Here is a 21,424-nt window from a genome sequence, read left to right as displayed (position 1 = left end):
TCAAAACTGTCACATGCCTGTTTGCTTTTTTGAGTAGCAGCACTGGCTGCTTCCTTTCTCCTTCAGATGAAAGCACAAACAGTTGCTGTGGGGAAATTCTTTCAAACTGGGAACTCTGCTGAGTTGGGTGGCAAATGCTTTGCCTACTGACAGTGATACCAAATGATGTTGCTGCTCCTGATGTCACTAGAGATCCCCAAACTGCATTCTGAGTGACAGTATTGATGGGAGAAATGTTTTAAATGGCATTTGTAGGTCAGGAGAAGAAAAATACAACTGATGGGATATGTGAGTGAAGCTACTACAAATGAGGGTGGCAAGGATTGTAACCATCAAGGGGAGAATAATCATAACAACAAAGCAGCACTGCTCAACATGCTTGCTGCCCGTGGCTATGTGGCTGTGAGGATGGTTTGGACCTGCTCATAGGTCACAGGCCTTGGAGGAGTGATAGTGCCACAGAAAACTTACATGGGAAAGGTCTCAGTGTGTGATATCTGTAATGCAATCAGTGGAATAAAACTCACATTCTGCCACCGATTTGATGTGTGACCAATGACCTTTTTGTGTTTTGTTCTCCACTTTGTCTGTAATTGCTCTTCCCCGCTGGACATCCACAACTGAAAAACACTCAGTGCTCCATAGAATTGCTCCATAGAAATCTAGAACTCGTGACAGCACAACAGCCACTTCTTTCATTTCACCTAATATCTCTTTTGAGTTTGATTTCCTTTATTTTTTACAGCAAATTAACTGCAATATTGGCATAATAGGTTCACCTTTAAGCATCATATTTGTTTGGGGATATGTTTACATACTAATATTCTGCTTTGGCCCAGGGGAAGTATTGTTCCTTTGCTCTGAAAGATAAGCTCTGCAAGAGAATTATAAACACCAATGCCATCTATTATGAGAAGAGCTTTTCATGACTCAGCAGAATGCTGTCAAGGCCCCAATTAGCCCAGGTACAGCAAGACATTGCCCACTGAACACAAACTGTGTGCTGGCCCAGTAAAGGGGTGAAAGACAGAAATAAGGGCTTTGTGGGGTGATGAAAGGAAAGGCTGTGTTCTCTGTGCTGTGAGCTGTACGAGTGCCGTTACTGAAGCTGCAATATCTCAAGAGCAGCGTCATCGCCTAGGACATAGATTTGCATACTGGATCTTTAGAACTAGTGCTATAATTAAAGCAAAGCTGAAACCTCATACTCTGTATATTTTGAACAGCAGAATATATCGTGTTTTGCACCTAGAAAAATGGAAGAGAAGCCATTACAACCAGCTGCATCCTACTCCTTGCCCCCTTGCACCATCCTTCACTCACAGAAGCATCCCATTGGGACCGTACTGAGCTCAAGGAGCCACAGCTCAGCTGGAAGCACAGCTTGGCAGTGGGCTTTTTACAGGTTGTTCTGTTTGTTTGGTGGTTGCTTCCTCCCCCCCCCCCTCTTTCCCCCAGAGCAGTTAGCAAGCCCACGACTCCTCAGAGTTATCCCCACCATCTGCCAATGTGGGCTCAAAAGAACACTCTTTGGGGCCCTATCCAAGTTGTTGCCTCTGATTCAGATTCAGCAAAGTAATTGCTCTCGCTGTGGAGTCACCGCACGGACTTTGGAGGCTGCAGAGCCATTTAAGACCCAATGCTGAACTGTGTGCTCAACTTTGCTCATGTGGGGTGCGATGAGAGCAGCCAGCCAGGCTGTTGGAGTCACAGCATCCCTTTGTGCAGAGCTCCGGGATGGGATGTTTGCTCGTTTCCCTGCTCCATCTGGAGTAATTCTCAGGATTTCTGCCGCAAAAAACTGAAACCCAGCTGGCTCTTTTAAAGCAATTCTATCACACTTTTCTCAGCTACGTTTATGGCTTTTGTTGTTGTTGTTGTTCATTGATAAATGCATGTAAAACTTGAAGGAAGACTTGAAATTGCTGTGCTAGTAATTCACCCCGCCCCGGGACGGGAATCCCCGGCGTTCTGCAGTCACGCAAACCTCACTCCGCGCCGCTTTGACACTTTCCCTGCACATCGTTTGCATTCAGAGCGTCCCTCCCTGCCTCTCACCGCACTCCGAGCCCGTCCCGTTAGCAAGGGCCGGCCCCCAGCTCGTACTTTTCCACTTTGACCCCGAAACGCGGATTTTCGGGACGTCACGGAAAGCCCCGCCTCGCAAAGGGGCGGTGACGTCACGCCCAGCAGCGCTTCGAGCCCCGTGACGTCACGCCGTGAGCTCAGAGCGGGGCGGGGGTCGAGGGGCCGCAGGTGGGCACGGCGCGGGGCTCGAGCTGTAGCGCTGCGGCGGGCGGAGGCGGCGGCCCGACCCGGCCCGGCCCCGGGGCGGACTCAGTGCCGGGCGGGGCGGACCGCGGCGCTGTGGGCGTGCGGGAGCGGCGCGGCTCGGAGCGGAGCGGAGCGGCGGTCACCTCGCGGCTCTCCTCTGGCGGCGGCGACGATGCAGGCGGAGTCGGGGATCGTGCCGGACTTCGAGGTGGGCGAGGAGTTCCACGAGGAGCCCAAGACGTACTACGAGCTGAAGAGTCAGCCCCTCAAGAGCAGGTGGGCGGTGGCGGCCGGGCCGCGGAGGGACGCGCTGTCCTGGCGTGGATCGGGGCCTGGGGGAAGGGTACGGGCTGGGAGCGGGACACGATAAACGGCACCGGACGGGAACATCCCGCGGAGCAGCGCGTTAAAAGCAGCCATTGAGCCGGTGCTTCCTGCAAGAATGGCAGTTTTGTTCGGCCTGCGCGGGGCGGGCCCGTCCCCGCCGTGCCATTATGTAAAGGACATTGTCGGCGGGGCACGGGGCCGGCCGCACTGCACTGCTTTGCTCTGCACTGCTCTGCACTGCACGGCCCCGCTGAGTCCTCGCAGTCCCGGCCGGCCGGGGGCAGGCGGTGCGGTGCGCTCCGGGCTTTGCGTTTTGGGTGCGCGGTCGCCGCAAGGTCTCGTATTCCGGGCCGTTCTCTTTCATTTGACTTTGAAAGCAGGTGTGTTGTGTGCGAGCGCTGGGGATTGGAAACTTTGGGCGAGGTGTGTCAGCTTCTTCCTGAAGTGTTGTGTTTTTTTTTCCGGAGATACGCACTTTTTTCTTATCTGAAGTGGTTGTGTCGCTTAGATATGGTTTTGTTTTGAAGGGGAATAAAACTACACAGGCTTCTATTTCTTGCGGTGTGTTATTGTGCCCCCCGGTAGCCTGAAACCTCCTCTGCCTTCTGTGTGCTTCCACTCTGAGCCCAGGGCTGGGAGCAAACCCTCACCCCAGCGTCAGGTTCTTGCTGCGGGTGTATCTCATTGCAGCCCGGGTTGTTAGCCTGACTTCACAGTCATGGCTTGTGCTTCTGAACAATGCTCTGCGTCCGCTTGTGCGTGTAGCTGGAAAATGAATGGGAAAGTAAATATTAAAAACTGTTGGAATGAACTTGGATTGCGCTGCGTGTCAGACTGACTTCTGATGAATTCTTGATCGTGCTCTGAGTGCTGAAGAAACACAGCAGTCTCATAGTGAAAGATGTGAAGGGTGCAGAGGAGGTGGACCTGCTGCTGTGGGGGCAGCTGGGGTGGTGTGGGGTCAGTGACCATGTTGTAGCAGTCACTGTGCAGGTCACCAATGCACAGCTATCAGCCTGGATTGCAGCAGCCTCAGATTCTGTCTGGTGCATGAGAGTCGTACCTTTGCAGTCATATCCTCTGTAATCTGTAAGTTATCTTGCAACAGTGTTACAAGCACTTTTGGCTTCTGTGATTTGATGCCTTGTTGTCACTTTGAGCTTCCCTGACTTTCCCCAACGTGTGGGCTGGTGTGCTGATCTTGCTATGTCGCCTGCTGCCTTGTGTGCAGCTGTCTTCTCCAGGTGAGTCCCAGCATATCCTGGCCCCATTGGATCTGAAGAGCAAAGGACCCAGAAATCCCTGCTAGGTCCGTGTAAACCTGGTCCCAGAGCCAGACTGATGGAACCTGATAATGGGTGGCAGAAATTGCTCACAAGCCTGCTTGCTTCACAGCATGCAGATTATAATCTGTGGGGACTTCAGCAGTCCTTCAGCACTGCTCAGGCCTGAACCCAGTCTGATGGGTGGTTGTTGGGGAATCCAGCATCACTGTGCTGCTTTCTCCTGTAATGCAATCAGAACAGTGGAACAGCACCAGGTTCAAATGGTGTTATGATGGGGCTGTGGCCACAACTGCTTTCTTACAGTCTTCTCTGTTCTGCCTGCTCTCCTGGGTAAGGCTGTAGATGCAAGCACTGGTGTTAGGGGATGGGGCTTAACAGTGATCTGCTACTTTCCCTGGTGAGAACTGCTGATTTCCTAGCAACATTCAGGGCTTTCTCTGATGCTTTTTAGCAGTAAGAAGTGAGAAGCATCCTCAGCTTACTCATAGCACTGAAATTGTGAGTAGATAGAAAAAAAAACACACAACTACATAGGAGTGCCAGTGGCTCTGATCCTAGAAGAAGTGTTTTATTGGCACTTGAACTCAGTCCTGGCTGCCTCTTGTTCAGGTCATGTTCTCCTCACATCTTCCCCATTTGCTTGTTTTCCAGTGTATGACATCCAGCTCGATATTCCTCCTTGTTGGTGTGCCTTCTCAGCTAGTCCATCCATATTTCATAATTCAAGTCTGCAATCCAAAGCTGCCAGGGGTCCAATAACAAAAGCTTTTTGCTGTAAATACTGTACGAAGTTAGGCCAAGCCACAACTGAATGCTAGAAGCCAAGGAAAAATGTCAGCTAAAAGCTTTAATCACAAGGGACAAAGAGAACTCATTGGACAAAGATGCATCATTTCCAACCACGTTTCCTAAACCCTTCAGGTCTGTGAGAAGCTAGCTTCTTGTACAAAGTGCTAGATACACTTAGGGTTCTCTGGAATTTGCAGTGGTTGAACATCTTTGAAAACTGAGATGATGGTTTTGTTGCTTTGGTTTCTCCGCAGTGACTCCTTGCTGTGGGAGGAAACTGGATTTGAACTCATGTGTCAGTGGCTGGGCTTGTTTCCTTCCCCCTCCTCACATTCGTACTTCATTCCTTTGCTGCCTCATTTTTAGAGGCCAATAGTCCTAATTTATGAGTACATGCTCTTGAATACATACCTGTGTAAATGAACAGGTAAATAAGGTTTCCTTTTTGATGTAAGCAGTGCACAGTGAAATGGGTGGAGTTTTATTTTCAGACGATCAATTGAAGAATGTAATCAGCGATTGCCAGAAGTAAACACAGATGTCACCTCTGCACACAGACACCAGAACACTGTTCCAGTACATCTGTCACTGTACTAATGTGGTTTCTTTAAATCATTTGACTTGTTAAAGCTCTGCCTTGGGTATCAAATTGGGATCTGCAAGGGAAGGCCTTGCAGCCTGCTGCTGTTACTCTCAGTTGCTGTAGTATTTACCTTGTCCTGTTGCCTATTCTGCATGTGGTTACCGCTTATTGACCCGGCTCCTGCCCTGTTCTGTACATGTTTTCCTTTGGATGAATATTGAGCGAGTACCACTGAAGGCACAGCTTGACCCACTGAGATGCACACAGTGCACTGAACTGACCCAAATGTGGCTAAATAAATAAATAAATTCAAATGCATTTTTCTTTTTTATTCCCTGTAATACGTGTGCATTGGTATGAGCTGCCTCTGAAGTGCCAGGACATAATTATCAGCTGTTGTCATTTACTTCCTTGCTCTAAATAAAGCCACTTACCTGCAGTTCAGTTGCTACTGGTTGTGCTATTTTCTTTTACCCTTTTGCAGCCGGTTTATGCTCAGACTGGTTTGGAACGATGCAGAGACTGGAGTTATTTTTAGTGGAAAAAATTATTAGGAAATGCTTTTAAGTTGCGTGTTACTTGTAGAGGAAGCTTGTTCTTGCTTTATGAGCAATAGCATCGAGCTGTAGAGTTTGTCATTGCTGCAGCAGTGATGTAAGCTGTCAGTGCCTTACTTCCATCCGCTTGTAGCTCCCCTCTGCCCAGCTGGGATCCCTTGGTGAGCACTTGCTTTCTCCCTGGTGCTCTACTGAAGACTGAATTTAATAACAGCTTTCCTTATAATGCCCAGTGTTTGTTGAGGAAATGTTAATGTAACCAGAAGCAAACATATCTGAGATGTGTGCTTACTGTGGAGCCCAACAGGACTCTCCTGAAGCGCCTCAATCTGCAGATGATGAAATTTAATTTTACAAATGAACTCTGCAGGGTGATTAAATTGGAACTTGATTACATTGAGGCTCCTCAGCACTGTATTTATGCTTTACTGGAGGTAGTCTTCATAGCTATTTACGGAACTTATTTGAGTGTTTTATATTCTGGTTAGGTTCTGCAATGCAGTTTGTTCAGGCTACTGCTTACATCTGTTCCAGTTGTGCAAGAAGTGGAAAATAGACTTTATTTAGAACTGGTCACATGTGCTTGCATCCAGGAACTGTGTCTCAGCGTGCTTAAAAAAAGAAAAATGTATCTTGGAGGAACAGATTTTAAAAAGTTCCTGAAATATTTTTCAGCCTGTTACGAGGATCATTATGTATTTGAACCTGAAAGGTAATAATGTCTGAGTGGTGTGCAGCTCACGTTGGCTAAAGGCAATGGTAAGAGACTGAGCTGAGGGGCAGTGGGAGCACAGCTGAGCCAGAGGTCTGTGTCTTTGAAATGTCTTCCATCGTGTTTCTGTGAGTGAGTCTGTAATCCCATGTTTGTTCTGCACCTCACATTCACTTCACTCGAAGGAAACCCTATTAGCCAAATATTCCTGTATTCTTTTATTTTGGAAAACAGACTTGAAAGGAAAGGCTGTAATTGGCGTCTCTGTTGTGTAAACATATGGAGACAATAAGAAGTTGCACAGAAAAATGGTATTTCTTTTGTATTAGGAGCTGGTACTGATCTTTGTAACAGAGCATTTTTCATCGTGAAAGATTGCTGTGACCTTTTCTCTTTAGAAGAACTCTCCCTGCTATTTGCAGTAGGCCTTTGCTGTTTAGCACAGAAACAGAAATAGCCCATGAAATTCTGTTCAGCATTTGCTTTGATAGGAGCTATTAAACGTTACCTTTTCACTTCCCCAGCCTGCTTTTCTCAGGAGAACCGTGCTTGGCTGCCAAGCTCATCATGCAGCACGCAGATATTTTGGGATGGAGCTGACTGCACTGACTCTGCACCTTTGGGCAGATGAACATCTTTTGGGTTTGCTTATCAAACTATTGGCTGTGTTTGTTGTGAGTACATAGACTCTACATGAAGTAAATCCATACCTCACTGCTGAGCCTCCCTCGCAGGCTAAGACTGATTTTGAGAACCCAGGTTACAACTGGAATTGGTATATTTTTCCATGGAGCTCGTCCTGTGCTGTATGTGTGTGACATACAAACACTCTGTGATCATCTCAGAGGGCAGTTCCAGAACTGTTGGAGGCAGCGTGACCAATCCCTGCTGCACTGTGTGGTCAGGATCTAGAAGAAGAGAGCAAAAGAGACCCTTGGATGCATTATCTTACTACCCATTTTTTCCCATCTCTACACTCTAAGATTAGAAGTTTAATAGGAAGAAATCTGTACAGCCGTTAAAAATGAGGGTACAGGAGACAGCCCCTGTTTCTGTTCACATTCCGTAATGAGCCACTTTGAGATGCTGAGAGTGAAATGAGAATAATCTCCTGTTTACTTTTCTGCTAAAATTGAAATTGCATGTTGACTGCTAATTGTCTTCAGAGCACAGTCTGCCATTTCAGCTCTGGGAACAAAATGAGAGTCCAGCTTTCATTAAGCTGCTCGGGCCCTTGGCCATTATTGTCCAACTCTTTCTATTTAAGATTCTAAAAGTTTTTGAAATGTATTATGGTAGTGTTTGTACTTGATAACATTTGTCTTTTCCTATCATTTTTGCTGGAACAAAGACAATGTGATGAGGCAGGGTGGCCTGGCAGATCTTGCTGTACTGTTAACTACTACATCACTATATATGATGCCGTTTACTGTTTTGCTGCTAGGAAGCACAAGGTGACTACTGATTTGCATATAATTTCACACTCCATCTTGTATGGGGGAGAAATATCGTATTCTAGACTTATGATAAAATAATGCTATTGCTTCATCTGCAGCAGCTATAAAGTGCTGCTGCTGATTTGAGCTTCAGGACTGAAATAGTGTGTTCCCTATGAGGCCTGCAGTGTGCCCCCAGCCCTCGTGCCCAGGGATGGCAGGAGACACTGCTTTTGCTCGAGGCTGTTGTGTGCCTTCTCAAAGCACTCTGTCTCAGTAACGTTGGCCACAGTGTCACCTTGTGACTCACAGTGGTCTGGCAGTTGATGTCTATGGGCTTTACTTGAAAGTAAGGAATTTAAAGAGGCTGTTCTTCCAGCATGGTGTAGGTATCGCTGCTACACATAAAAGAGTTGTGAACGTGGATAAGAAAGGCTTAGAATGCAGCTGCTAGTTAATACTTCAACCACTAACAGCGTGCTTGGATCATGCTCACTTTTTCTGGTAGCATCTCTGCTGCAAGGGCTGCTGTTGTGTTTGTGCTAGCAGCTCTGTACTCAGCATGCAGCTGTGGCTGGGTGGGTTGTTCTGTTTCTTTCAGTTCTCAGTGGTTCTGAGCAACTGGTGTGCAGCCCCCTGCCCTGCCCTGCTGCCAACAGCTGCTGCGAGGACCGGCCAGGCAGGTTGAGGGCAGAAATGTGTTGCTGCTGTATATAATTACAGCTTCCAGCGTCAGCCAGCAGGGCTGCTCGCTGCGATGATTGGTGCCTGTACTGCTATGTAAAGCAGAATGTGAGCTTAATACTGGGTTTGGGCTACTATTTTAATATTGTAATTAGCAGCCTTTAGCAGTAAACAAGCTTTTTTTTTTTTTTAATCAGTTCCGTGAAGATTATGCTTTCACAATTTAAGCAGACGAGCATTTGTGGACATGGGGAGTTTGTTTTGGGATTTGTGTGTTACTTGGAGGAGAAGAGCTTTAAGGACAAACAAATACCCTGTGTTTTTTTTCTTTTCTCTCCACCCGATGCATTTTGGGTTTGGTTTCAGGCAGCTGGAGGGTGATCCTGCAGTTTCTATTCAGTGAGAATGTTTCAGCTATAAGAACAACTGACATGTTTGTGGCAATGTGGCAATCTCTTGGATTCATCCTTTTAAATGCTTCCCAAAAAGCCATGAGCTAGTTTCACAGGTATGTTCTGTTTCCCTTTGTGCTGTTCTTTAGAGACAAAATGAACTTAAGTCTCTCTCAAGCTGCTGCTTTCGTTGGTTGCTGTGCATCAGGTTGGATATTAGGATGAATTTCATCTCAGAGTTGTGAGGCATTGGCGCAGTGGTAGGATCACTGTCCCTGGAGGTGTCCAGGGAAAAGGTAGATGTGGCACTGGGGGATGTGGTCAGTGGCCATTGTGGGGGTTCATTGGGGTTGGACTAGGTGATCTTAGAGGCCTTTTCCAACCTTAGTGATCCTATGATCAGTAGACTCGTGTGGCTCGTTGGGCTGAGCCAGCTTGGCTTTCTCCACCTACTGGTTGCAAAGAGTGAAGAGATAAGAGGGCTGGTGTTGTAGAGAGCAGGAAGGTTTGTATCCACTCAGAATTTCATTGGTATACATGCAAGGGTAATGTGCCTGGTTTGGCCTGCTGTTCCATTAAAGAATTTACTTGAGATGAATCTGAAGAGAAGAGGACTTTGCATGGGGAAAATTAGTGTTTTGGGTATATGGAAAGATGTTAATCAGCTTTGAGATATTTTAGGTGCTGGAGGCTTGCCAAGTTGATGCATCTCTAAGCATTAGGCCAATAAGAAGTACTGTAGTTTCGAAGTGTGGATGCTATGACACCGTTCCTCTTCTTCAGCATGAAGTGCTATGCAAAGAGTAGAAACCTGGCAGGGCAGGGATTTTTAGATCAGAGAAACCAGAGGAGTAACAAGAAAAAGAAGTGGGAACCACTGGAATGTTTTGAATGAGGGATGCTTCAGAGAATGGAGAAAGGGATGATTAATGATCTTTACTAATCTTACTCCCAGCCATCCTGTTGTAACATGTAAACACATACAGAAAATAGAAGTTACTGTGATTCTTTCCGGACGAGAAGAAGGCAGCTAAAAGACTTGGGATGGAGCTAACTCAACTGTGAACTTCTTCAGGGTGGGGAGATGGGAGCAGGCACTGGGAGCTGCCAGACACTGAGAGGTGAGGAGTGGGGGCAGGAGGGGGCTGTGCTCCTGGAGCTTCACACTGCCAAGCTGAGATAGTGCCAGGAGCTGAAAGGGGATGGTTAGGAGATCTGGAGTGGGAGGGCTGGGCTCAGCCTGTTTTGTGTACGTTCACTGCTTCTTTTAAGGATTCTTTGAGGTTTTTCTAAATAAAGAAGGAGAGTTTGTGTAAGACAAGATTTATTTTGGAAGTGCTTTTTCTGGTCGTGACCCTGTGTGGTAATACAAGGCTGTAAAGCCAGGGAGAGTAGCAGTACAGAGAGAGAGAGGGCACAAAACAACCCTTTCCTTCTTACAGTGCTTGTGTACTTCACTCTAAATAAATAAGTAACAACCTTGGGGTGTGAAATCAGAAATGAGATATGCCAACATGCAGGAGGGAGGTGATCTTACAGAGAAGCAAAGGGAGAAACTTGCTGTGGGCTGCTAGGAGCACAGGGAAGTGTGAGGCCTCTGCAGTGGGTCCCTTGGGATGATGCCATTAACTATTGTTTGGGTTTCTGCTCTGCAATCTTTATTTATACCAAATGTTTATAGTCTTAGCAAGCTCATCCTAGCCATCCCGGGTATCACTTTGCTTTGTGAAGGCATGGGCACAGTTGAAGAGTCGTGGGGATTTCTTGTTTATTTATTGCTGCTGTAAGACGAAAGTTGCTATCTGATATTCCGCCCTTGAAGAAGGCACAGTGTAAATCTATTAAGCTGCTCCTTTGTTTGTTGGTTTTGTGCATAATGAGTTTGGAATTTAAGATTAGTGGTGTGCTGTGCAACTGCTTATTTTGTGACCTCATCCTCCCGTTCTGCTTGCCTGCTTGTCCACCTGTCACATCCTGTTGGGCACCTAGGGCTATGTTCCTTTGGTTTTGCATTGCATCATCTCATTTTTGTGTGCTTTGCTCCTTAGTGGGATTAGGAAAAAGAAAAAGAAAATAAAAACAGCAACGAAAAAAGAACAACAACAACAAAAACACCCTGCAAAAAACAAAAGGAAATACACCCACGTGAAGTGGGTGTCTATATTCATTACAGAATGTGTAGGGGAAATGTGGCTTCAGAGAACTGTGCAGTGTTTTGTGCTGGAAGGGGCCTTTCAGAATCACCAGTGCAGTCCCTGTTCTCTGAGCAGGGACATCCTTCACCAGACCAGGCAGCCCTGAGCCCTGCTGCCCAGGTGTTGTGGGGTGTGGAATACTGAGTGGGGCATTGCCTAAGTAAGCCAAGGGGGGATGTAAGGATATATATTGCAGGCATCCATGTTGTTTGCCTTCAGTGTGACCACCACCCTTCAGAAGTGTTCAAACCAGTGAGCCGTGGCTTTTTCAAGGTGTGTCTTCAACAGGAGCTACATCATTTTGCCTTGTATAATGTTCATTGAGCTGGTAGGAGTGGCTTAGGAACACAGTGAGCATTCACCTGGGGTTGTTCTCATCCTGCTTGAGATGATTTTTTCGGAGTGGAACAGCTCTACCAGGAAGCACAGAGGATGTGCTCACAAATTAGATCTTTTTCAGCCCCATCTGTTCCTTAAAGGCTGTTAGCCAAGTTTTAGCAATTGGGGTCACGGCTTGAAATACAGGGAGCTACGTGAACCCTGAGTGGTGATGTTTGTGGCACAGGCAGTGGGATGAAGGCAAAATGTTCCTAGAGTTATGGGATGCAGAGGGGTCAGCAAGGGGTGAGGAAACTTACTCTGGAATTGGTTATTGAAGAGCTTCTCTTAGTGGTATGTATTGGTAGAGAAGAATATGAGGAGTGAAGGCACATACAGGTCACTTCTTGGAAGCACTTCATCTTTTAGGAATGTGAAATAGTGTGTAGAGCAGCAGGAGAAGCTGTAATCTGTAAAAGTGGGTGATTTCCAAGGAATAAAGTGAGCAAGGCAGGAACTAGAGCCATAATCTCATTCTGTCACAGACTTGTTTTTATTTTTTCTTTTTGAGTTTAGCTTGTTGCACAATTTACAGTTCCAATCTAATTGCAAAACTATTCTGCAAGTGATAATTTGGTTCCCAGCTAACACAGCTTTTGGTATTTACCACACAAAGCAGTCCTGGGAGCTGCCGGCCCTATTGATGCTGGGGTGACTCTTTTGTGTGTCACAGAGAGCTGCATGGAACCTTTGCCCCTTGGGAGCATCTGGGAGGTAGCGGCATTGCCTCATGGTGATGCTGCAGGCAGAAATGTCTATCTTGAAATGAAATGAAGTTCTGCTGTTGGATTTGAATGATTTCAGAGACTGTCATACCATTATCCGGTGCGTGTTTCACACCTGTCATTTAGTACCTTTGCACTGAGGAAGACCAGGTTTATGAAGTAGCGCGATGTAGAAAGTCACAGTATCTGTTTGTTATTGTTTTCAGTGTTTTTATTATTGTCTTTATTATTGTTTTTACTTCTTTCTTGTGGACGCACACATCTCTTGAAATCCAATTTTGTAATCGCTGTTCCCTGTATTGACGTGCTGCAGTATCAGGCTGTGCTTTTGGGAAGTGCTAAACTTGGCTGCTTGCAGACTCATCCCAAGTACAAAAGATGTTCAGTAGGCGCCGTTTGACTTCATGCAGTGCTATAAGGAACGCTTGGCTTTGGGAGCTCTGATGGAAATATAGTTCCTATCTTCTGTATGGGAGAAATCAGCGATGAAATTAGAAACTGCATGCACTTCATTTGGTGAGACTTTAGTAGCCTGCAGAGCACCCTTCGCAGGAGAAAGATGGGTGCTCTGGAGCTGCAAGATTGTACTGGCTGTATTGCATTTCTGCTGGAACAAAAATATAACTGGTTCAGCATTTGCACGTTCCACTTGTGTATTGTTTTCGCTTTATTTTGTGCATTTAGAGAATGCTGTGCTCGGCAAACTGCTGCTTTAGTATTTTCTGTGGAATGGAAACCATCTGGATAATTTAACTGAATTTTATCTAAGGTCTTGGTAACATACACTGTTCTGTTTCTTGGCATCTCGCTTGATGAAGATGAGAATTTGAGTTAAAATTCAAGAAGTTAAATATGAGCTGATTTATGACCTGGAATTTTAGAAGCAACTTCTGCTTATGTGAAATCTTAAAGGTACTCAATGTATTAAAATGCTGTCCAGTCTCTCCCGAAAACATTTTCCCTGAGCAAATGCTTCCTGTAGGGCTTTTTCTTTATTTCCCTAATGTACTTTGAATTCTGTGTGCTGTGGGAGTTGCAAGTTAGGAAAGTGTTCAGCATTTGTGCCGCGGCTGCTTTGAAAGAGAGCTGTCGTAAGTGCATGCTAACGTTAAGCATATGCTTAAAGGCTTTTCTTAATTAAACCGCAGTTCAGAAAAACCCTTCAATGTCTTCTTTATTTCAGAATCCGAATTAAATCAATTGGGTTTGTACTCATAGGCTTAAACTTGTTGCAGCCCTCGGGTAACAAATATGCAGAGTCTTCCATGCCTGAACCAGCAAACCTGTAGTGCAGGAGCTGTGCTGCTGCAACATGGCTTAAACACTGTGTTGGATTGGAAGAATAGTGTTCATGGTATGGCAGGTTGTTCAATCCAGTGGACTTCTGAGCCTGACGCTGTGATTTGATCTATTTCACTTCCATTGACTGCATAAGGAAGAAAAGTAAGAAATCCTCCTAGGAAAAGATAAATGTGTTGTCTTTGTGACGTGAGATGCTTCAAGAGGAAGACCACCATCAGTCAGACTTTTCTATCCCCCAAGAAAAGATTTAACCCACCCATTTAGTTTCCAATGTCCTGATGATAACATTGGCTTGTGTTATTTAATTTTGTTCTGAGCGAGATGAAGGGAAGAGATAACATTCTTAGCGTTGATATGTTGTAGGCGTTGGGGGGAGAGGCAGTTAGATTTGCCTAAATTGCGATGAATGATTCCTTGAATGCTGTGTGTACCCATGGTGTTGGCACATTCTGGTGTGGTTCATCCAGAGGAAGGAGTGGTTGGTGACTGCCGTGTTCTGAATGGGAACTGTGCTGCTGGCCTACTCTCAGATCTCTTGTGGAAAGGTTCTGCACGTTTGGAATAGGGCTATTTTCAGGACACTTTGCTTTTTCCTGGTGGCTGTGAGGAGTCCAGCTTAGAGCCACATCTTGTTGGTATTGGGTTCTTCCAAAGGTGGAGACCCCACAGTCTCGCTAGGGAACCTGTTCCAGCATTTGACCATGCACACAATAGAACTGGTGTATGTTTATTTATTTTTGCTTCACTTGTCCCTAACTCAGATAAAAAATACTTGTTGTATTGCTCTGTTGAACTTTTGTATTACTGTAGGTTTGCAGGGGCAGAACCATTTTACCTCAGTTGTGCTGTTTCAGCTTTGCTTTTGTAAGCTGGACAAGGGGAGTTATTTCTTAATTTAAACTGTTGCATTTGGCCATTCAATCAAGCAGTTGTCCAAGCATTGGTAGGGTGGGCAATCCTTGCATCCTTTGCATCACTTTGGAGGTTGCCATGTTTAATTTCTTGTTGAGGTTCCATCTTGATTGACACAGAGCAGTTCTTCACTGTGTTGCTCTGCCTTATGGCAGAGATGCAAAGCACGTAATGAGCACTTCAGCTTTAATGCAGGGGTGTCTGGTGCACAGAGCTGTGCCTCAGTGCTGTTTGTGCAAAGCGCCTGAGAGATGCTCATCACCTGTGATGTTATCAGCACTGCTTAACGTGTGTAATAATAATTCCACAAGGCTGTTGACTAAAATATTCCAGCTCTTTGATGCACCAGCACTAACTTGTCTGTTAGGAATTCATACATCAAGTTAGAATTGCTTTTAAAATAGTAAACATGAACTTTGGTCGTTTCTTGCTCTGAGGATAATTCTAGAATGTGTTCTTCAGTGTCTTTTGTAATGTGGAATTGCTTCTGTGTTCCCCAGGACAGCATACAAGCTTTGTTCAACAAATAACACATGGAGTTGAGTATCTTGACTGTTCTGGCACTGGTTGTCCCCTGTGAAGTTATCCAGGGCTACATTTCAGTGTTTGGTGGTTTGCTTTTGGCAGCTTAGGGACCAGCAAACTGGAGAGCTTACAGAAATTAAGTGCAAATCTTTTAACAGGGCTGTTGACTGCAAGTAAGATCTGGGAGCTACACCATGCCGTAGCAGTCTTTGCTTGGTATCAGAGCAGTGAACGTGTGCTGACTGTACAGGCTCCAGTTTGTGCTGTATTGTCAGGCTCTGGCATGTTTTGGTAACTGTAGTTGACTGGGAATAGCAAAACGTCAAGTATGGAAAACAAACCATGTTTACTGCTCCAGTTTTTGTTCCTTCTGCATTTCCAGTAACTGTTGAGAAATGAGCAGAAAGTTAAGGGTGGATGCTTTCCCAGAGCATCACGTTCTGGGGGAGAGGGCTGATGTCTCTGGAGCTGTTTAGAAGCTCCAAGGGAATTTGAGACCCTGAGTTGGGTGGGCTCAGTCACTGTGTGAGCTGCTGCTTAGGAAAGCTGTCCGGGCAGTTTAACTCTGCAGTGCTGAACTTCAATTAAGTTGTCAGGTTTAGCATTGCTTTAGGCATTAATAGAGTTTTACTCTCACTTAAAAATCTGGTTTAGTAATTAACCTCCGTGTTCTCCTGGAGTTCAGAAGTTGTTTGTTTAGTGCAGCAAATCTAGTGTCGTGTGAATTAAAACATGAAAGATGCTCAGTAATGAGAAATGGAAACAGGAAAGTGCAGAAATTGGATTATATGCAGTTTACAGGGAGCTGTGCTAGATGCCCAGTTCTTAATTAAGAGTTTAATTCTGAAGGCACTGTTTCACCTCTGCATTTGGATTGTTGAGGAATGTTCTGATTTAAATGGGAATTGAATAATGGATTTCTCTTGTTGCACACTGACTTATAGTTGCACTCATTCAATGGTACAGCTTTTTCTGCACTGTGGGTTTGGGTGGCAGTGACAGCACAGTTGCCAGGAGGTGCAAGGTGTTCACATGCTGGAAGAGAAGTGTCAAGAGGACTGTGGCTACCACAGTTCTAACTTTGTCCAGAAAATGCCAGGCTTAGAACTGGCCCATCAATGCAATAGTACACTTGGCTCTATGTTTTCCAGGACTGAAGAGATAACATATCACTGATTTGTACAGGCTGATTTGCTTTCTTGTGCCCCAGCATTTCCCTTATGCTGTTGGCACGTGGAGTGTGATGGAGAGGAGCTGGGAAAGCAGGCATTAGCAGCAGGCAGCTGCCATGCTAGTGCAGTGCTCAGGCTGCAGCCCTGAATGTGCTCCAGTGCAAAACATCCTCGAGCTAAAATCTCTTCCAGTACATTTTAGAGGTAAGCATGCTGGAGTGGAACCTTAGTGTTCCCCCACATGTCCTGTATAGCCCGGATACCTGGAATCCAAGCCTCAATCACTTCTAACATTTGAGTGATTTAAGGAGGGGGGAAAAAAGTAGTTTCTTATCTGTTACTTAGCTACTTTACTTCCAAGGCAGTAATTTGAGGTAAAAGTTCATCTGCTTGCCAGCAGGACTATGCACTGCTCAGGGTGTGGCTTTGGGCTACACCTGCTGTCCCACAGCTGCAGGCTGCTGCTGGGAGTGATGGCTGTGCCCAGCTGTGCCTCCAGCCTCAGGTTTGCTCCCTCTTTGCTGAAGGAGTGAGCAGGTGGGGCAGCTCCCCTTCTCTCTGAGGCAGTGGGAAAGGTCTGCAACATGCCCCAGGAAAAGCCATGTTTTCCTTCAGCTCACATCACTGTGCTGTAGCTGTGCAGTGACAAGACCCAACCCACAGAGGGCTGAGGACTGTACAGAGAGTTGTGGAATGGCTTGGGTTGAAAAGGACCATAATGATCATCTAGTTTCAACCCCCTTGCTATGTGCAGGGTCACCAACTGCTAGACCAAGCTGCCTGGAGCCACATCCAGCCTGGCCTTGAATACCTCCAGGGATGGGAGGGTAAGTCTCCTCCTTCCGTAGCAGCTTGCATTTACATAGAGTTTGGTAGGACATAAAACTGTACTACTGGTTTAAAATTGAAGTGGTTGCATGGCAGCCAACTGGCCTGTGCTTGGTTTGTATGTGGCTGAATGTTGCTGCCTAAAGCCAGTATTCCTGTGGGAAACATGACATGTATCATGCCTACATTCAATGAAATGAATGAGTTCAGTGTGATGGCTTTGTCATTGTTTTTTAATGTACCGAGTCTCTTAAATGAGAGAGTGGTAATGCCAGCATTCTGGTAACCTGACGAGGCTCCCCTCTTGAGCTTTATGCAGTTCTATAGGCGTCACATCCCAAATGCACTGAGTCACCAAGCTAATCATCTTATGGCTCGTGCATAGTTGAGTTAATTGTGTTATAGTTTACTGATGTCAGCTATGCTGTGGTAGTTATCTATGTGCAAAGTCCTGGTTCATAGCAAATATGATGTAATGCTCGTGAATACAAACCTCTCTGGCCGTAGGCTAAGCTGTCTTAGTGCACAGTTGCTGTGATCTATCTAACAGCACACGTGGCTGTGCTTGCTCCTCAGCTGCTGAATGGTAACTTGTTAAACCAAGGTGTTTAGGTTGGCTGCTTCGGTCTCCCTACCACCATCCAGATCTGGAGTCAGTTGCTTTGGTTGTGTCTGTGATGTCCAAGCCATCCCACGTTAATTAGTTTTCCATAGAAGACAGATGTGTTTTCCACGGGAGACAGAAAATGTGTATAATGGATGAAACAGGACTGAATTCTTTCAGTGTGTAGCCAAGGCTGGTAACTGTGGACTAGTTTAGCAGGGTTCACATCTGTGTTAGCTTTCTGAAGACAACATGAAGCTATTATGCAGTTACTACCCACTCCAGGATTTGCACATCAATTAGGAGAGGCTGCTTACTCATGCTCCTCAAAAGTTGTGCCAAAATAGCAGTTACATTATGTCAGAGCCCATATTTTCATCCATAACAATTAATCAGGATGTAAACCTTGTTTCTCCTCAGTAGCTTTGTGTATGTGCCTGGGTCTTTGATACAGGGTGCTTCGGAAGGTTCTAGAAGGCTCTTCTAGTAGCTGGCACATATCAGGGAAATTATGATGAAATGTGATGTTATTTTTCCAGCAGTATATCTGAGAAGTTCCAATAAGAAAGTCCTCTATAAACAGCTTTGTTCTGCAGTTGTGATTTATCCTGCTTTGACACTCAGGATCCCTGCTTGGGGACCTGTGTTGCTGCGAGGTGTATGTGAGCCTGGGGTGGGGAGGTGCTTCACAGCAAATCTGCAACCTGAGAGGAAGGCAGGGGAGACAGATGGCTGCAGGGGGAAAGCATGAGACAGTGCTGCCAGTGCAGCAGGGAGTCCTTGCTCCCTGAGTACCTGTCAGCATCCCATATAGGTACCTTGCACCTGCATGTCTGGGATCCTGCTGCTTAGATCCTTCTTTCATCAGCCTTTACATTTCAGGTTGCCCCACGATCCCTTTGGATCTTGTGGTTTCCTGGTTGCTCCAGGATGTCATCCATGGTGATGTAATGCTCCTGCTCTGCTTGTATGTGTCGCAGAACCACATCTGTTTACTTTCTTTATGCAATGCTACGTATGAAAATTCTGCAGACAGATCTTCAGTGCTGCATGGACCTCTTCAAATTAATAAAAGCTGTGAATCAAATCCTGGCTTTTGCTGAAGCTGGTGACTTGCTTGTAACATTTCTTCTCCAATTTCAAGGGCCTGTGGTTCTGGATGCCAGCCCTGTCTCCTTGGGCACTCAGTAAAACTCACTATGGTTTTGAGACTGATGGTAGCAGAGCTGAGGACAGATGCAAAATGTCAGTTCAGATGTGATGCGACAAGGAAGTAGTGTATTTGGAGAAGTGTCAGAACATGATGTAATGAAAACAGGAAAATAGTGGCTTTACTGAGGCTTCTGGCCTTAGTCTGGAACCTGGAGAACTGCCTCCTGACCTTCCGGCCTCCCTGCACATATGACCTGCCTTATGTGCTGTGTCAGAACTTCTTCTAAAGAAAAGGAGAGGTTCAAAAGAAATGCCAGGAGCTGTGTGTGCTGAGCCATGTGCAGCAGGACAAGGGTTCTTTAGTGGAAAAAAAGCACTGCCATGCTGAAAGCGTGGCTGAGGTCTGTTCAGTAATTCTTGATCCTGATTCAGTCTTCTGTCTTCTTTGCCAAATGCCTTGTAACGCAGGGAAAATGATAACTCAGAAAAGATGATGTGCAATAAAAATAGTAGTGCTTGCTCCAAATCTTCCATACGCTAATGGCTGGGTTTGCAGGCAGTAGATTCCAGTGAGGCGTGCCAACAGGCTGCATACCTGCCTGTGATGTGGCCCTCTTTCCATGAAAAGCCATTTGGGTTAGAGACAAGGGTGAAGTCACCAGGAGTCTGTGGTATCTCTGTGAATTAGATCCAGTCATGTAGTTTCTTAGAAGAAATGAAGCAGCATACCTCCTGAGGTCCTAGATGAGATTCTTGCTTTAGGAATCCTCTCCTGTTTCCATTTATTTCTTCCCTATTGGAAAACTCATAGTGAGCGTATAAATTCATCTCATTAGAGACCATCTGGAAATAGCTACAACAGACTAAATTATGTCTGATAAAAGCTTCCTAAAGACCTTTTCTCTGAGGAAAGGGAGGGAGGATGGAAGCCTGGAAAAAGGTTCAACAAAAAAAACAGACTTACATTAGGGTCCGACTGTATGAAAGTATGGTAATATTTTCATTTGGAAAAAGCACAGAGAAGTTAAATTATGATCGAATGTAAATGCTGAAACATTAAAATCCTACTTAGCCTCTGGCTGTTCACTTAGTTTATTTTGTCCCCCTACCTCCAAGATGCCATCATACCTTCAACCATACCAACATTTGACCTATCAGAATTAGAATAAAATTAAGTGCAGGTAATACAGTAATACAGGTTTGTGAAGGAAGAAGTAAATTTAAGCAACTAGTCAGCTCCTGGATTTGGTTGTCCCAGAAGGCTGTAGAAGTTTTAGTAGGTTCCAAAACAGGTGAGGTGTTGGAGGCACTGGGAAGCAGCGCACAGACAGCAGGAAGGTTTGTAGAATGACTTAGGTTGGAAGGGGCATCAAAGATCACACAGTTCCAACCCCCTCTCACGGATTGGTTGTGTGCTTGTCCATTGGAGTTAGGGTGCTGAGCTGGGTGGAAATGCAGAATTCTACTTGGTACATTTGGCCAGCATCTGGAATTTGGGTACCAAGTGGCTGAGCTCTGGGCAGGTTTGACATCTGGTTCCTTCTTTCTTTAGTTATTTCAAAAGCAGGAGCTAGTCATCGAAGCCTGGACTTAATGAATCACTGTGAATATTTGATTTGTTGGCAGCTACGTGCCACCCAGCTTCACATTCTGTTCTGCTGCCATCATTTTAAGAAAATATTGGAACAATGCTCCCCCACTCAAAAGAACAAGCAAATCAAACCAAAAGTATTCAGAGATCTGGGAATTAATATGCAATCCTCCTCCAGTTTATTTGTATCAAGTGTTTGGGTAGGCCTTGGGTAGTACTCCTGGCTGCAGAGCAGGTTTTAGTCAAGAAAAGCATGGCTATCATTTATTCTGAGCAGATAAATGAGCTCGTTAATCCAGGACTGATGAAAAAGCTCATCTGAGTTGAGAACTCAAAGACATCTGAATCTGAGTCCACGTGAAAGGGCTCTGGGGTGGCTTGCTTTAGTTGGGGGATTGGTCGTTATCCTGTCAATCAAGTTTATTAGTTTGGGTTAGAGTTTATTGAGATGGCTCTCATGTCTGGCTGTGCTCATCATTGCACGCAGAGTGCACAGGAGGCTGGTGTGGTGTCTTAGGGCATTATTTCCATTGTAACCAAAATCTTTCATCAGCTATCCATCAGATTTTGACTCACAAGGCCCACTTCATTGTACTTCAGTGTACGTGTTAAAGCTGCTTAGCTCATAACTTGTGAAAGCCTGTGTGTGTGTCAGTGGGAGGGGGGCGGAGGGGGGAATAGAGGGGGAGAAGGTTTTTTGTGACTGTGTCATGCTCCCCTCAGCTCGGCTGAGATGCCTGAGAGGTATTTTTGCTTTCAGTGGAGAAGAATGAAGGAGTTAAGGTCAGTTGACCTCTCTTGGCCAGGTACATGGTAGGTTTGATATTGACTTTCTATGTCCAAGTCCCACTCAAACTTCAAGAGCATAAACTTTAATAAAGGCTTAGGAGTAGGACGATTAAACCAGAACAAACAAACAAACCAAGTACATAAACAATGTCCAATCTGTGTAAGATTCTCTTTGAAAATGAAAGATCAGATGCAGATAATGGAACAGCCA

At 45.5% G+C, this 21,424-nt stretch overlaps 1 protein-coding gene across 2 annotated transcripts in view; it reads left to right on the top strand.

The window, feature by feature from the left end:
* The first annotated feature begins 2,219 nt into the window (after positions 1 to 2,219).
* MITF (melanocyte inducing transcription factor) overlaps positions 2,220 to 21,424 on the top strand; it is an 86,929-nt gene continuing 67,724 nt past the window's right edge. Inside the window, exon 1 of one of the 2 annotated variants that reach the window (XM_072347283.1) lies at positions 2,220 to 2,550. In XM_072347283.1, the coding sequence (XP_072203384.1) occupies positions 2,447 to 2,550 (104 nt within the window). In that variant the 5' untranslated portion in view covers positions 2,220 to 2,446. The remainder of the gene's footprint in view (positions 2,551 to 21,424) is intronic. The other variant, XM_072347282.1, reaches the window with a different exon arrangement.

This window comes from Excalfactoria chinensis, chromosome 12, assembly GCF_039878825.1.
Source record: "Excalfactoria chinensis isolate bCotChi1 chromosome 12, bCotChi1.hap2, whole genome shotgun sequence".
Classification (NCBI taxonomy): Eukaryota; Metazoa; Chordata; class Aves; order Galliformes; family Phasianidae; genus Excalfactoria; species Excalfactoria chinensis.
The sequence above is the reverse complement of the archived record's forward strand: the minus strand, read 5'-3'. Positions and strand labels throughout refer to the sequence as shown.